This window comes from Bufo bufo, chromosome 3 (assembly GCF_905171765.1).
Source record: "Bufo bufo chromosome 3, aBufBuf1.1, whole genome shotgun sequence".
Lineage (NCBI taxonomy): Eukaryota > Metazoa > Chordata > Amphibia > Anura > Bufonidae > Bufo > Bufo bufo.
The window spans coordinates 215871923-215887835 of record NC_053391.1 but is presented as its reverse complement, the minus strand read 5'-3'; the positions used below and the strand labels follow the sequence as shown (position 1 = coordinate 215887835).

The following is a 15913-nucleotide window of genomic DNA, read 5'->3' as shown; positions in this document are numbered from 1 at the left end:
ACAAGGGGTGTTTCTATGGGTGCAAAATTCTCACCTTCATTAGCTAATTTGACCATGGCATATTGAGAGGAGAGATAAATTTTTCTGAAAATAACCCCTTTTTCGTGTGAAGTGGTCTGGTATGTCAGATACATCGATGCTCCTAATATGGGGTGGCGATGTGTCTGCCATACCAGCCTTTATTGACTACGCGAATAATAACACGTAGAATTTGAGGTTTACTCATTTAGTTGATTCATACACTATAATTTTTTTGGATTTAAAATTGACCGGTTATCAGAATCAGACCATCTATACAGAAACGTTCAGTAAAAAAATGTCAGGGAAAACAATATTAAAAGCCAATAGTCATCACCCTATTCACACTTTGAAAGCCATTCCAGTAGGAGAATTTATCCGGGCCCGCAGAAATTGCAGCACAAATGTCTCGTTTATAAGCGAATGTCAGTTATTCGGATGCGCTTGTTCCAAAGGAGTTATCCATATTGGATGTTATCTAGAGCTTTGAATATAACGGCAAACAAATATAAAACTGAATTACTGTTCAAATCTAAAAGGACTAATATAATTAAAAAGGACACAACAGATCCAGAACAACCTACACTTGTCCTTACATATAGGCGCCAGTTCACACAAATCCAACAAGCTATCAGGAAATGTCTTCCTTCTACAGTATATGACACCTTAAAAAGTGGATGTAGAATGGTATCAAGACGACCCAGCACATTGGCTAGTGTTCTCTCCCCTTAGCTTTTCACACGTACTGCAAATAAATCATCGGGTACCTGGATAAAATATCTAAATTTTACCAAATGTGGAGGAGACACCCATGCAAAACGTGTAGATACGCTACACCAACAAGAAATTTTCACAATTCTACAATTCTACAGTATATTAATTGCAATACAATGGGCATTATTTTTTTTTTTAATTTAACATCTTTATTGCTTATACAAAACAGTTCACAAAATACAATTAGAAATGAGTATACATTTTCAACCCTTTTTTCCTCCCCCCCAACCCCTTTACCCCCCCAGCATATGATGCGTGCGCCCCCGCCTCCCCCCCCCCCAACCCCCCTTGAAGAAAATAAGGAAAGGGAGGAGAGAAGAGGGGGCAAAAAAAAAGAGAGAAAAAAACCAAACCACAATAATTAGGATAAACTGAAGTTGTGCGGTCCTATCAGAATTACCAGCCGTCCCATATCTTAGCCCATTTCTCAATTCCACCCCTCTGCTTATAGAGAATCCGTTCGTAGTTTTTCACCTTATTAACCAGATTTATCCATTTATTTACTTCTGGGGCCTGCCGTGCAAACCAGCCCCGACTAATCAGAACCCTGGCCAATAGTAATATTCTCCCTAGTAGAATCTTTTGGGGTTTATGACCAGTTAGTATCGAGAGATCATTCAGTAAAAACAATTGTGGCTCAAGAGGAATCCGTGTTTTTAATTTATAGATAAGGAACTTATTGATACCCCTCCAATATGCCCCGTGTTCTGGGTTCTGGGCATGCCCAGATCATATGTATGTAATCTGCACTGGCAGTGTCACATCGAGGACAGTTGGAGGAATCTCTTATTCCACACCTATTAAGCCAAGTAGGGGTAACATATAATCTATGATAAATATTGAACTGTATTAGGACGTGGTTGAAGTTGTGCGAAAGTACATCTGGGTTAGTAAAAATACTCCCCCACCCTCCACTTTGTATATTTGGGCAATCCCTCTCCCAGGCTTTTTGCCCTGGTGATTGTGTCTCAAAAAACCGTGAGTTAATTAATAATTTATATATATTTGATATCTTCATTCTTACTGGTGCCTTCCCAAACCTCTCATTTAACAGGGAGGAATTATCTATTTCTAACAGTGATTTATCATCCAAACTAAAAAGTGCCGAACGAAGCTGAAAATACCTAAACCATGACAAATTCTCTACACTATGTGATAGTTTTTAACAACCTGTGCCATGGAAAGAATCCCATTCTTTTGCCAGAATTGATCCTTTGCTATACCATCTAATACCTGTAAGTGAGTGTTGTACCAAAGAGGCGTGAATGTGTGATCATTTTACCCCCAACCATTCTCTAGTAACAGTCCATATTTTCATTAGGCGTTTTATAGTCCCTCTATGCCCCCGGTCCCTATTAGTCAACAACCCAGATTCCAAAAGCGTAAATATATTATCGTGTGGAGAGCTTCTTACTAGGCTACTTAAAAAAAGTACTATTTGGCCATACGCTGCACGTCCATAACTGGGCGGCAATGAAGTAGCCTTTAAAGCATGGGAGGTTTAAACCCCCATGTTCCAAAGGCTTATAAAGGTATTCCAATTTGAGTCTCACTCGTTTTCTTCCCCAGATCAAATCATTAATTATTCTTTCCATTAATTTGAAATATTTATCCTCTATCCAGATAGGTAAGTTCCTAAGAACATAGAGAAATTGGGGTAGAATTACCATTTTAACGAGTGAAACCCGGTCTGCTCTAGATAGGGGAAGTCTTAGCCAGATCCCTATTTTGCTCTCGTTTTTGTTATCAATGGGGTCAGGTTGAGATGTACCGAATCTTCAACCTTGGGAGATATCGTCATACCCAAGTATTGAAAGGTATCAACAAGATCTAACTGGGTTATCAAAGATTCCTCTTGAGACACTGAGTCTATTGGCATCAAAATAGACTTTGACCAGTTTATATCCAGGCCTGATACCTCTCCAAATTGTTTAACAGTATGAATAATTCTTGGGACAGTTATCTCTGTGTTATCTACAAAAAAAAGAACGTCATCCGCGTATAAAGAAATACGATCTTCCTCTCCTAGTATTCCAAAACCTTTAATTTGAGGATCCTGCCTAACAGCCAAGGCCAGGGGCTCAATATAGATATCGAATAGGAGTGGAGATAGTGGGCAACCCTGACGGGTACCTCTATTTAGATCAATGCTTGAAGTAAGGCTCCCATTGAGACTCAGCCTGGCCGTAGGGGATCTGTAGAGTGTCTTGATCATGTTTATAAATCTTTCCCCAAAACCCATCCTTGCCAAAACTCTCCACAGAAACCGCCACTCCACCCTGTCAAAGGCCTTAGAGGCATCTAGAGACAGGATGGAGTTAGCAGACCCACCAGGGGCCTGTATATTAGCAAAAAGCCGGTGAAGGTTATGGTGTGTACCTTTATTTTGAATAAAACCGTTCTGGTCCGGGTAGACAACGGAGGCGATTACCCCGGAAAGTCTTGTGGCCAAAAACCTCGCCAGGAGCTTTACATCAGCGTTCAACAGCGAAATCGGTCTATAGCATCCCATATCTATGGGGTCCTTACCTTTTTTGGGAATTAATATTATTACCGCTTCCATCATTGAACCCGACAGGTTCCCTTCCCCGACTGACTCAGCAAGGACCTCCAACAATCTAGGAAAAACATCCTCCTTATATCTAACATAGAATTCGTATGGGAGTCCGTCTGAGCCGGGGGTGGAGTTACCCGCACATAGTTTAATTGCACCTTCCAGCTCCTGGATAGAGAGATCGGCCTCAAGTACCTTACTTTGCGCCAAAGTGATAGTGGGAAAAACTAAGAAGGCCCTCTCTATGGATTCGTGTCCCCTAACCACCCTCCCATGGGGCAGTCGTATATTATCTATATCTTTTGACTAGAGATCACCCTGGATAGCAATTTCCCTGGGCGGCCTGATTCAGTAAAGTATTTTTGCCCTTTAAAGAATAGGCTCTGTTGTGCCTTATCCAGCAGGAAATCGGAGTATGCTTTTGCTGTCTCCTGCATATTTTCCCTATTTTCCTCTGTCGTATTTATATAAAAAGATTGTGTAGCTGAGGACGCTTGTTCTTTTAAATATTTCTCGTTTTTCCCGTACTCCTTTCTCAGATTTGCAATATGACTGACCATTATACCCCTCATATAGGCCTTGAAAGTGTCCCATACCACTTGGATTCTGGCTGACCCATAATTAGCTAGCCAAAATTGGTTTACCTTTTGTATTATTTCATGATCCTTTATTACTGATAGCCAATAGGGATTTAATCTAAAGGGAGACCTCCCTATTTGTTTATCCTGGGCCAGGTAGAATTCAAGGAGTATCGGTAGATGATCCGAGAGTGACCTAGTCTCGTACTTCATTCGTGTTACATGTCGTACATATTTTTTTGTTAATCAATGCGTGGTCTATTCTGGACATAGATCCACCTGATTTACTAATGCATGAGAAAACTCTTTTCCCCTGGCCCAGACCTCCCCAAATATCCTGGAACCCGGCCTCGGAACAGAAGCGAGCCAGGGGGGATCCCTGAACAGGGGCATCTCCCTCCGCACCCAGAGCAACCCTGTCTACTGTCGGGTTCATAACACAATTGAAATCCCCAATAATCAATGTGGGGCATTCTGGCCATTTGTCAATAAATGTTAACAGAGAATTCAGCACTGAGAACGAGAATGGAGGTGGAATATAAACAAATGCCAGAATACACATCCTTCCGGCCAGCTTACAATATAAGAAGACAAATCTTCCCTGATGGTCAACAGAGGACGCCTCGCAAAGAAATTCAATTGTTTTATGAATAAAGACTGTCACTCCCCTAGAATGACTCGAGAAGGTTGAGTGATACGTATACGCAGCCCATCCCCTGGTGACCATCCTCGAGGTCTCCCCAGTAAGGTGTGTTTCTATCAAGCATACGATCGCTAGAAGATGTATACGCATCATGTCAAAGACCGCTTGTCTCTTTCTTTTGTCCCCCAGACCCCTAATATTCCAGGTTAAAATTCTGATGGACATTGTCAACTATAGAAAAAAAAAAACACGCATCAAAGCCCAACCCATCCCACCCCCCCATACTAGTAATCCACCGGCACAAATTGCAGCAGATTTCTCACCTATGACCATCCCTCCCATCCTCCACCCCCCGCTCGGACCCTCCCTACTAGGATAGCACGGAAAGGGAAACTATAAACTAGCTCTAATAATTATTATTCATCCCAGCCACTCCGTCCATAGTTGAATCACATATTATTATGTTCAAGCCAGTCCACGGCTTTATCCGGAGTGTCGAAAAACAAAGTGGTATCTTTAAAATTAACCCGGAGTTTGGCTGGGAAAATAAGTGAATATTTAATGTCCCTTTCTCTTAGCCTCTTTTTAACAACCATGAATGAGCACCTCTTTTCCTGGATATCCTTTGAGAAGTCGGGGAAGAAGGCCAGTCTATTCTCCTCGTATAAAACAGGTTGGCCTTCCCTCGCCCTTCTTAGTACCATATCTCTGTCCCTTGAGACGAGCATCTTAGCAAGGAGTGTTCGTGGTTGTCGCCCAGGGATTGGTTTCCCACCCGGGACACGATGGGCTCTTTCCACCATAAACATTGCTGAAAAAAAATCCCTTCCAAAATTCTCCAGGATCAATGACTGTATAAATTGGGTAGGGTTCTTATCTTCCGCACCTTCTGGAACCCCCACTATTCTCACGTTATATCTTCGTGACCGATCTTCGAGGTCCACTACCTTTCTTTTAAAAAGATTGAGATCAATCTTCAGGGTGGAGACCTCGATGTTTATTTTTTGGGATTCGTTTTGCATTATTACCAGAGAGCTCTCCACATTATTAACTCTATCACGGATTTTTGACAGATCGTCTCTAATCAATCCGACCTCAACTTGGATTGACCCAAGTTGGGTTGTAATGCATTGTATTAAGTCCCCATTCTGCTTCACTGCCATTAATATTTATTTTAGCGAGGTGGGATCAACCTTAATCATGTCTTCTCCCTCTCCCCCTTCCCCTTGGGGGTACCCAAAGGGTTTTGTGATTCTGCCTCCATTACCTCAATATTATCAATCCTTTTAGAAGTAATGTCCTTTTGGCCACCTCTGGTATTAACTTTTGGGGACTTTAGAAATTGGTCTATTTTTATCCCTTCAAAGGGTTTAGTAGCAGATTTCTGGGTAGAGAGGTCTGTCGACCGCCTGCTGGTTTTTGGAGCCATTCCGTACCCCTCTTTTTCTTGCCTGCTTCCCTCTTCTCTCCTTTTATTTTATTTTTTTCCCCTTTCCCCCCTCCTCTCCTTTCTCTCCCTTTTTTTTCCCTTTTTTTTCCTTCCTCCTTCCCTTCCTCTATTTCATTTCCTTTCCCTTCTTTTCCCTTTTTTTTCCTCTCCTTCTCCCCTTTAATTTTATTCTTCAGCTTTTTCTTGCTTATTTTCTTTCCCTTCACCCTTTTTTTTTTTATCTTTTTTTTATCTTTAGATCCTTATCTTTCCTTAGTGCTGCTCCATATAAGGTATAGCTTGGGTGTTCGCTGGTTAACTTTTAAGTGCCTTGTTAGCCTTTTTATCTGCCTGTATAGAGGAAGTCCAAACATGAACAATACACAGGGAAGAAAGGAACCATCTCACCCATTTCCACGTGGGACCTGGAAACCACGGATGCCAGAACAGGAGCCAGAGGCCAGGGGGAGCCACCAGAAGGACCAAACCAGCCAACCACTCCAGGGACACCAGCCGAGGATCCCACCACAAGGAGGCGGAGCCAGAGACCCAGGACACAGCCGGAGCAGACCCCACCACAGGAGAACAGGGCCGGAGACACCGGACTCAGCCGAAGCAGCCCCCAAGGAAAAAGAGCCAGCCTGAGCAACAGCAGAGCCCACAAGCAGTCCAGGCACAGGGCAGACAAGGATCCAGTGGAGGGAACGCCACAACAGCAGGAGAGGGACGCGCAGAGCGAGCCAGAGCCGGCACCCAGGTAAAACGTCCAGGCGGGATACACACTTCGGGAGGAGGCTGGAGATCCACAACTTACATACGGGAGGAGGCTGGAGGGCCACAACTTACATGGGGTAAGTGGAGCGGGAGAGGAGGGTGCAGGCTGGGAGGCAGAGGGAGAGGTAGAACAGCAGCGGGGATCGCACTAGGTACTGAGTTCCCCTGGTCTAGGAGGAGGGAGACCGCAGGCTGCAGAGACGCTCAGGGAGAGCGGAGGAACCGAGCCCCGAGAGGAGGAGGAGAGAGTGTGACGTCCGTCTCTTACGTCATCGCGTCAATGGGCATTATTAATGTCATTGAATGTACAATGTGTGATGTGATGTATATAGGGAGTTCCAGCGGGAAATTTAAAACAAGACTGCTGGAACATAATAATTACATTAATAACCCCTCAGCGACGGGTACATCAAATGCATCCAACCATTTTATAACAGTACATAACCATAGTTTAACTGGCTTCCACACCTATGCGATTGAAAAAGTAGTTGTTCCTTTGAGAGGTGGTAATATGAAGAGGAAGGTTTTGCAGCGGAAGGCATATTGGATATTCAGATTCAATACCAGATATCCTCAGGGTCTCAATCTGAGGAAAGAATTGATTTATTTTTGCTAATACTGTTGTAATACAACATGCATAAGCGAATAATAGCCTTTTTTTTTTTCACCGATAGCTACATGAAGATGTCCTAGTAATTTAGATGTCTTCTTATTTTTAAAACTATTTTTCATGTTTGACTTTTTATCCCATTCACACTATGCAGTTTTTTAGGGCAAAAATATCTGAAGCTAGACTCCTAATTCAGAACAAGTGCTGTAATGGAAGTACTGTAGAATATGCCCTGTAAATATGCTGCTGTACTTTGTATTATGTATTTTATACTTTGTTTTTTGTGGGACTTATATACGCATGTATTTTTTATGCTGTTGAATGCAGATCTGAGGTGTAGCACATAGCAGAGTTTTGGAGTGCCCTGTCTCTGGGAGGTGGTCCCCCCCCCCCCCCCCCCCCATTGTTGATTGGAGGAGTAGATCTATTTAAACCTGGAGGTTTGGCAGTCCATACGGTTATGACTAAGAACGCTACAGTTCGAAACGTATCAATTGTGCGGTGGTGTCCACATGCTGTAATTTGTCACCGAAAATAAAGATGAAGCAACGAAACGATTTACAAGTGCTAGAACTTTCTTTACGTTGTTTATTTCAGGAATACCATAGTAGAAAATACCGTCCCATCAGAACTATATACCACAGAGCAGCACAATATATTGCCCTAAAAAATGTCTCTCTGTGGTAGCCATCAATAGATGCCATCTTCAGTGCATGTGTCTCTGATTAGAATATGGAGCAGGGGACGCAGGAGGTGAGATGCAGGCCATAGTTGAATTTAAGCGGGCATGTGCGATCACTGGCTGGTTATATGAGTAACTGATTCTCACAGCATTAATTACCGCCAAAAGCTCATTACGTACCCGGCTATCGTCAGAAAGGAGGGCTTGGTTGGCCCCCTGGGCATCAGCCCACCGGGAAATTTTCCTGTTAGGTCTATGGCCAATCCGCCCCTGCTAGGCAGTATAGCTGAGAAGACTTCTCGGCTTGCTAAGATTGTAAAGATTGGCATCCTGACAGCTGCACAAGGCCAGCCTTGTTTTATTTCATTATGTTTTATTGCCTTCTAAGGCAGTGCGTACTGTGGATCTCACAATATATATGTCTTCATTATTCTGGATCACAACTTATCTATCTGCTGGGAATGTAAAGGCGCATTTACACTCGCTGGGCAACAGCAGATTGAAAGGAAGGAAGCATCCTTCCCGACAGTCGGCTGCTTGTTTAGTGATCACCTCCACAGTATGAGGACACTATTGCAATCGCTCATCCTCATACAGCTGCATGACGTTCGTTCCCAATAATCTGCCCAAATATCTGGGTGTCTAAATCCACTTTAAAAAGGAATTATACTGTCAGCTGCCAGAGGGGGAAGGAGACTGATTCGGCTCAGAGACAAACTGTAGCAACATAGATTAGCAGAATTAAGAAGGGGGATACAAGAAAGAAAAAAAAAATTAATTTCTTTTTTTATGCTAGAAACACAGCAAATTACTTTAAAACAGCTGTTATTAGACGTTCAGGGCTATTGGTAAGAAAATTTAAAAGTATTTATAAGTTCACTGCATCCACTATAACAGCAAATCAGACCAGTTCTTATTGCTGCAATTCATGGAAAAATTGCAGTTAACTTCAAGTGCATGCTTATGTGTTTTGAACTACAAAGTTCTTACTCTGACTAACGGGATAACCCTGTAATTCTATGACAGTTGTCAACCCTTTACTTCATTATTATTTATGAATATTTATGAATGTGAAGATTGATCATTTATCTACTGTTTCCATCAAGACTAGCAGTGCTATGGTTTTAAGATCTCTTCTGAAGCCTCAAAGCAGAAACAGATCACGAGCAGGCCATACACATTAGATAACTGTTGGATGATCACTTGTTTGACAACTCACCCCTTTCCCAACCTCACCCATAAACGTGTGCACTCCACTTGCCTAAATAAGCTGCTACCAGACACCTCTAAGGCCCCTTTCACAAGGGCGAGATTTCCGTGCGGGTGCAATGCGTGAAGCGAACGCATTGCACCCGCACTGAATCCGGACCCATTCATTTCTATGAGGCTGTGCAGATGAGCGGTGATTTTCACGCATCACTTGTGCGTTGCGTGAAAATCGCAGCATACACAGGAAAAGGACCTGTGGTGACGTCACTGCGCTCATCACATGGTCCGTCACATGATCCATCACCATGGTGATGGATCATGTGATGGACCATGTGATGAGCGCAGTGACGTCATCAAAGGTCCTATTCCTGTGCACAGCAAAGATAAAGACAGAAGAGAAGCCGGGCTGCGCGACCAAGTAGATTTAGGTGAGTTAAATTATATTTTTTATTTTTTTTAACCCCTCCAGCCCTATTGTACTATGCATTCTGTATTAAGAATGCTATTATTTTCCCTTATAACTATGTTATAAGGGAAAATAATAAAATCTACACCTAACCCAAACAACACCTAACCCAAACCCGAACTTCTGTGAAGAAGTCCGGGTTTGGGTCTGGGTACCAAACATTTTCTCACGCGCGCGCAAAACGCATTACAATGTCTTGCACTTGCGCGGAAAAATTGCGCATTTTCCCGCAACGCACCCGCATCTTATCCGGGCCAAAAACATGACGCCCGTTTGAAAGAGGTCTAACTGAATTGATTTTGTTGCTTACAGGAGCCTCTCATGGAAGAATATGCCATTGCCGCCCAAGTTTTCAAGCTCAGCACCTGTGACATGTGTGAGATTGCAAGGAACAGTGTTCTGCAGTGTGGATTGTCCAAAGAGGTTTGTACTGTGATCTTAGTGTAGTGTAATACGTATTACTATTGCCATGTGTTACTAGTACTACTAGTAATTGCATTGCTATTGAATTGCATTGCCGTAGAGTGTATGCCAGAAAACTGAGATAAGTTGCAAGTTGCATGTTCTGAATGGCTAGGCTGACAGGTAGGAGAGAGAGAGAGAGAATGTCAGTAGCTTTTCCCCTCAAAACTGCTGACAGCAGTAGACAAGTGATTTGGAAAGCAACTAAACCTAAGGTGCTTGCACCCTCTCCTCTGAGTGATGGCTGTAGTGTCCAACCAGGAGACCAAGGCTAGAAAAAAGGGTCATAAGGCCCAATAAATCCCACTAGGGACCGCCTCAATAGTTGCTTAAAAACTTGGCTCTTATTAATTACAGTAAAATATATATACAAAAAACTCCCCACAGTGTGAAATTTAAATGATCAATCAGCCTGCAGTTTCCCACACATTCTTGAGAGTTGAGATGTAGCAGAGTTAACACGCAAAGTCTTAACTCAAATTTCTTAACTCATCGCGTTATCTTGAAACAAAAGCCATTGAAAAGCTATTGAAGGTGTTTGCTTGACGCATTTAGTTTAGATGACACGTTTCATAAAGCATGTGTGTTAACTCTACTGCATCTGTATACGGGGGTTTTGTGTGTGTGACAGACTACTTTGCAACAACTCAGATGGCTTTTACATGCTGATTGTAAGGAGACATTACACTGCCGCCTTTAAGAATAATGTGTCACTGAAAGTGATCTTATTAGGGTACACTAGTTCCGTACTGACCGGTCATGTTAGTAAGCATGGGCTCTGTCCCTCAATCGAGGATTGAAACTACTGGGTCCTATGTTTAGTTGCAGTAGCATGATAGCGGGGGAACGTGGTAGTCAGTCGACCCATAAAGCTATGTGGAGTTCATACTCACATAATTATTGATGTGGCTGACTTAGAATTTTAATTTCACATTGCTTGTTGCTATATGTCTATGGGACAGCAGCAGCAGACAGGAAGAGAGAAGGGAGACGGCACGTGCGCATGACATGGGCCGTGTCCTCAAACAGATGATCGGCGAGGGTGCTGGGTGTCGGACCCCAGCCGATCTGATATTGATGACCCATCCTGAGGATAGGTCATCAATATTTAAAGTCTGGACAACCCCAAATAAATTAGGTGCATCTCACACCAGTGCAGGGACATCAAGACTGACGTGTGGGTACACCAGTCTTGATATATCTCCCCCAGGGTATTCAACTGTGAGAAAAGTAGCTACGAGTATTTCCATAGGCATACGTGAGGGTTATGTATACCCTTGTATGTATTTATTGTGAGATGTAATAGAGAGAGCTGAGAGAGTCTCCTTCATCTTCAAGTTGATAGCTTGGAGATATCAGTCTCCCTATTGCCTTTAGTAAAGCTCTCTTGTATTTACTTGGCAGCATAGCTTGATGATATGGAAAAATCTAACCATTAAAAGGAACCTGCCACATTGAACATGGTTTCTGAGGTGCAGGCATTATGTTATAGAGCAGGAGGAGCTGAGCATATTGATATATAGTTTTATGGGAAAATATTCAGTAAACTTGTACAGTAATTCATTTATTTAAATTCCTGTTGATTCAGAGCTTTGAAGGCAAGGAGGTGGTCCTATCCGTGATTGACAGCCTTCCCTCTATGACTGGGTATACAGGGATAGCTATCAATCACTGATAGGACCGCCTCCTTGACTTCAAAGCCCAGAAAGTACAGGAAGTTAAATGTATAAAATGAAAGTTTTACTGAATCCTCTCTCGTAAAACTACCATATTTTTCGCCCCATAAGACGCATTTTTCCCCCCTGCGTCTTATGACGGGGGAATACTAATGAGCGCTTCCATTATGGAAGTGCATTATTAGTACCAGAGGACCAGGAAGCGGTGAAGGCTCTGTACTCACCGCTTCCTGGTCCTTGGCTGTCAGCTGTGAAGGCTGCACACAGCGTGAGGGCGCTCTGTGACCTCACGCTGTGCGCGCCAGTTCACAGCATAGCAGGAGGAGGAGGATCGCGATGTAGGTGAGGAGCGGCGGCGTCCAGGAGCAGGATAAGTGATAGGCTTCTGGGGGCATAATGGCTGATGAGAAGCATAATGGGGGCTGAGATGCAAAATGGTTGATAATGGGGGCTGAGAGGCATAATGGCTGATATGGGGGCTGATAAGAGGCATGGGGCTCTTATGAAAGATCTGATTGGGGTAATTTACATTGGGGTCTGAGCTGAGGTCTGATTGGGGGTCTGATTTGAGGTCTTATTGGGGTCTTATTAACATTGGGGGTCTGATTGGGGCTGTCAGCTGAGGTCTGATTAACATTGGGGGGTCTGACCTGAGGTGTAATGAAAAAATTTTTTTTTCTTATTGTCCTTCTCTAAAACCTGCATCTTATGGGCCGGTGCTTCTTATAAGGTGAAAAATACGGTATATATCAATCTGCTCAGCTCTTCCTGCTCTGTAACATGCCGCCTGCAGATTATTTTTCATTTTCATGCAGACAGGTTCCCTTTAATCATAGAGGTACAATCATGCTTGGAAGACTTTTACTGGCTTCTTTCTTTCTAACAATGGCAGTCCCAGTGATTTTCTCACATATCTATGTGACAAGAACACAGTGAAGGTGCACATTCCCTTAATAACACCCTTAAAGACAATAGATGGAATAATAAGCATAATAGTTATTATGAAATTAATAGTAAGAAGGAAATTACTAACTTGTCTCTTTTTTGTGGATTAAGCAGCACAAAGGAAATTGTAAATAGGGTTAGATTATTTTAAAGGCAATTACATAGAGTTATGTGACGATAAATGATAATAATTACCACAATATGACCTCTTATTTCCAACTCATTAAGAGTAACAGCATGACTCCTTTATTTTGAAAGGGATGTCCAGTTTCTAAAATAAAAGATAAAAAAAGATGCCCAGGGTTAGCTTACAAAGTCTGCTGCTAATCAGTGATTACATGACTTACTACTGGCATCATGGCTTCCGTCCCTGAGCAGTGACACCAGGGGTACAAAATGTGACCACTGAGGCCATCGATGACTGCTCAGTCACGTGTTGGCCATTGGTAAGTAAATACCAGGGGTTGCAAAACATCTTTGCTGGATCGGAGGGGGACTGAACAGGTGAGAAGCATTTGTTGCTCTTTTTATTTTATTTTAAAACGTAACATTGTGATGAATCTGGGTGAATTATTTTTTCATAATATTTACAATCTAAATGCTTGATTTGTGTAGGAGAAGCAGCATTGTCTTGGGGAAGAGTATCACATGGAAGGGCCACAAGGCAATGATATCCGCAAGACTAATGTGGCCCAGATAAGGATGGCTTACAGATATGAGACCTGGTGTTATGAGCTCCATCTGATCCTACAGGCTTTGAAAACAGCCGAGTAAAGAATACTACAGGCAGTCTACACAAGTTTTAACCTCATGGGCCATCACTGAAGAAACTTCAAGCAAGTTTGAATCCCCCTGTAGGTGCCATGTTAAAATCCTACACAGAATTTATATACAACAAAAGTGTTCATCCTAACATTATTGCTGTTAAAATGCTTTTTAGCAGATATGCTCATTTAGTTGTTTACCTCATGTATATCTTCTCCATGCTTTTTTTTGGGGCCTCTCCGGCCCATTTTCACCATGTAAACAAATCTCTCTGTTTGAAGAATTTCCTGTTGCTGTATCCAACCTCTCGTTTGTCTGCTACAGCTCTGGCACTGCCCCTAAAAACACCCAACTGCCCCTAATCCCTCCCACCCGTTAGCTGCCTCCCCTATCACTGCCAATGTTACTACTTTAACACGCCCATGGACACAACATCAGAGGAGAAAAGAAAAAGCTGCATGGACACGATCATGAGACCACAGCCAATAATCGAAGATAGAAGCGTTTTTGGTAAAAGAATTACATTACAAAATTATAGTTAGCTATGTAAAAAAAGTGTTTAAAAAAAAAAATAATTATAATAATTTACATTTCTGATTAGCAGCACACTTTCCCGATAATAAAAATAAATAAACAATAAAAAATAAACATTGCCACACCCAAAATGCCTGAACTATTAAAATATAAATGTATTTATCCCGTGCGGGCTATTGTGGAAAAAATAAAAATGGCCAATTCAAAATTTTTCAACTATTCACCCACCCCCAAAAAATGAATAAAAAGTCACCAAAAAGTCATACATACTCCAAATGTTAAATTAATAAAAACTGCAGATCACCCCACAAAAAAATTCCTCACACAGCTACGTTGACATAACTATAAAAAATGTATGGCAGCAGAATACACCAATGAAAAAATAATAATTTTGTACGATGTTTCTATTTTTTCAGAATTAAAACACAAGAAAAACTATATAATTGTTGTATCACTGTAATTGTACTGACCTGGAGAATTAAGGCAACAGGTCAGTTTTACCACATAGGAAACGCTGTAAAATCTAAACCCATAAAACTGTAGTGGAGTTTCATTTTTTCCATCATATGCAATATTAAATGTTGCCATTAGACAGTACAACTTGTCTGGCTGAAATCAAGCCCTTATATGGCTATCTGGAAATAAAAATAAAAAAGGCTCCGAGAAGGCTTGGAGTAAAAAACGAAAATCATCCAGTTTGGAAAGGATTAAAGGATGTTGTCCCTGGTCTTAAAATTTCTTTGGATAAACCTCCCAAGTGTGCCTTATTTGAACCAACTTTGTCTTTTCAATGTCACTCATTTTCATTTGAATCAATTTGTAATAATAATAATAATAATACATTTACAATTTTGCTCCAGAAAGATGGTTTGTAACTGTCTATTCTTTTATTATATGCAATTTAAAGGGGTCATCCAACCTTTAGGATAGGTCTTCAATATCCAATCAGTGAGGGTCTGACTCCCACCATTCCCACCTATCAACAGTTCCCTGCAGCATTTGGTGGCAGAACGAGCACTTGAATAGAGCAGGAAGCACAGCTCCATTCAAAGTGTAGTGGCCGTGCCAGATGACTGCAGCTGATCTCCAACGGAAGTGATTAGGAGATGGGCTGCAGTAAACTGGTACAGCTACTACACTTTGAGTGGAGCTATGATCCTGCTCCATATAAATTGCTAGTTCTACTGCCGGAGGCTGCAGGGAGCTGAACTTTGGGAATGCGGGGTGTTGGGCCCTGTAGGAAGGCGCAAGGGTCCGTCGTTGACGGAAGGTATGTGTCACGGAGGTTCCTGGCCTCGGTAAAGTAAAAGCTGGTATTTTCAAGTGCTAGTGTTGGCTGACACGTTGCTATTTTAGTATGGCTGTAAGCTGATCTGGGCTGCTCTTACTGGGAGTAGCAAAAGTGCTGGGTGGGTAGCTTCTCCCCACGCTCCAGGCCGGGTCTTTACTGGCCTATATCCAACCCAGCCAGCAGTCTCAGCTGGGTGTGGATTACCCCTCTCTGACAGTGGAGCGCTGTCAGTCCCTGTGTGTTTTGGGATCTGAAAACTTGTGCAGTGCAAAAGGGCTGGGAGCCGCATGCTGAGAAACAGGCCCCTAAAGCCTGCTGTGGACCACAGGTGGAGAAACTGCAAACCAGGTGAAGGTTTTTGTTCTGTGGACTTATCATGGTGTGAATAAACACTTAGACTGCAAAATGTCACTTTTTGTTTTTCATGTGTGAATAAAACACTGAACTGTTTAAGTTAAAGACTTTGTGGTTGCCTCTATACTGCGTCCGCAAGCCTGTCTACC

The 15913-nt window shown here is 42.4% G+C and overlaps 1 protein-coding gene across 1 annotated transcript in view; it reads left to right on the top strand.

Moving 5' to 3' along the window:
* The window catches only part of AMPD1 (adenosine monophosphate deaminase 1), a 165580-nt gene extending 151636 nt beyond the window's left edge, over positions 1–13944 (top strand). The window contains exons 14-15 of the mRNA XM_040423928.1: positions 10050–10160; positions 13436–13944. Coding sequence (XP_040279862.1) covers positions 10050–10160; positions 13436–13594 — 270 coding nt within the window. The 3' untranslated portion in view covers positions 13595–13944. The remainder of the gene's footprint in view (positions 1–10049; positions 10161–13435) is intronic.
* Positions 13945–15913: the final 1969 nt, after the last annotated feature.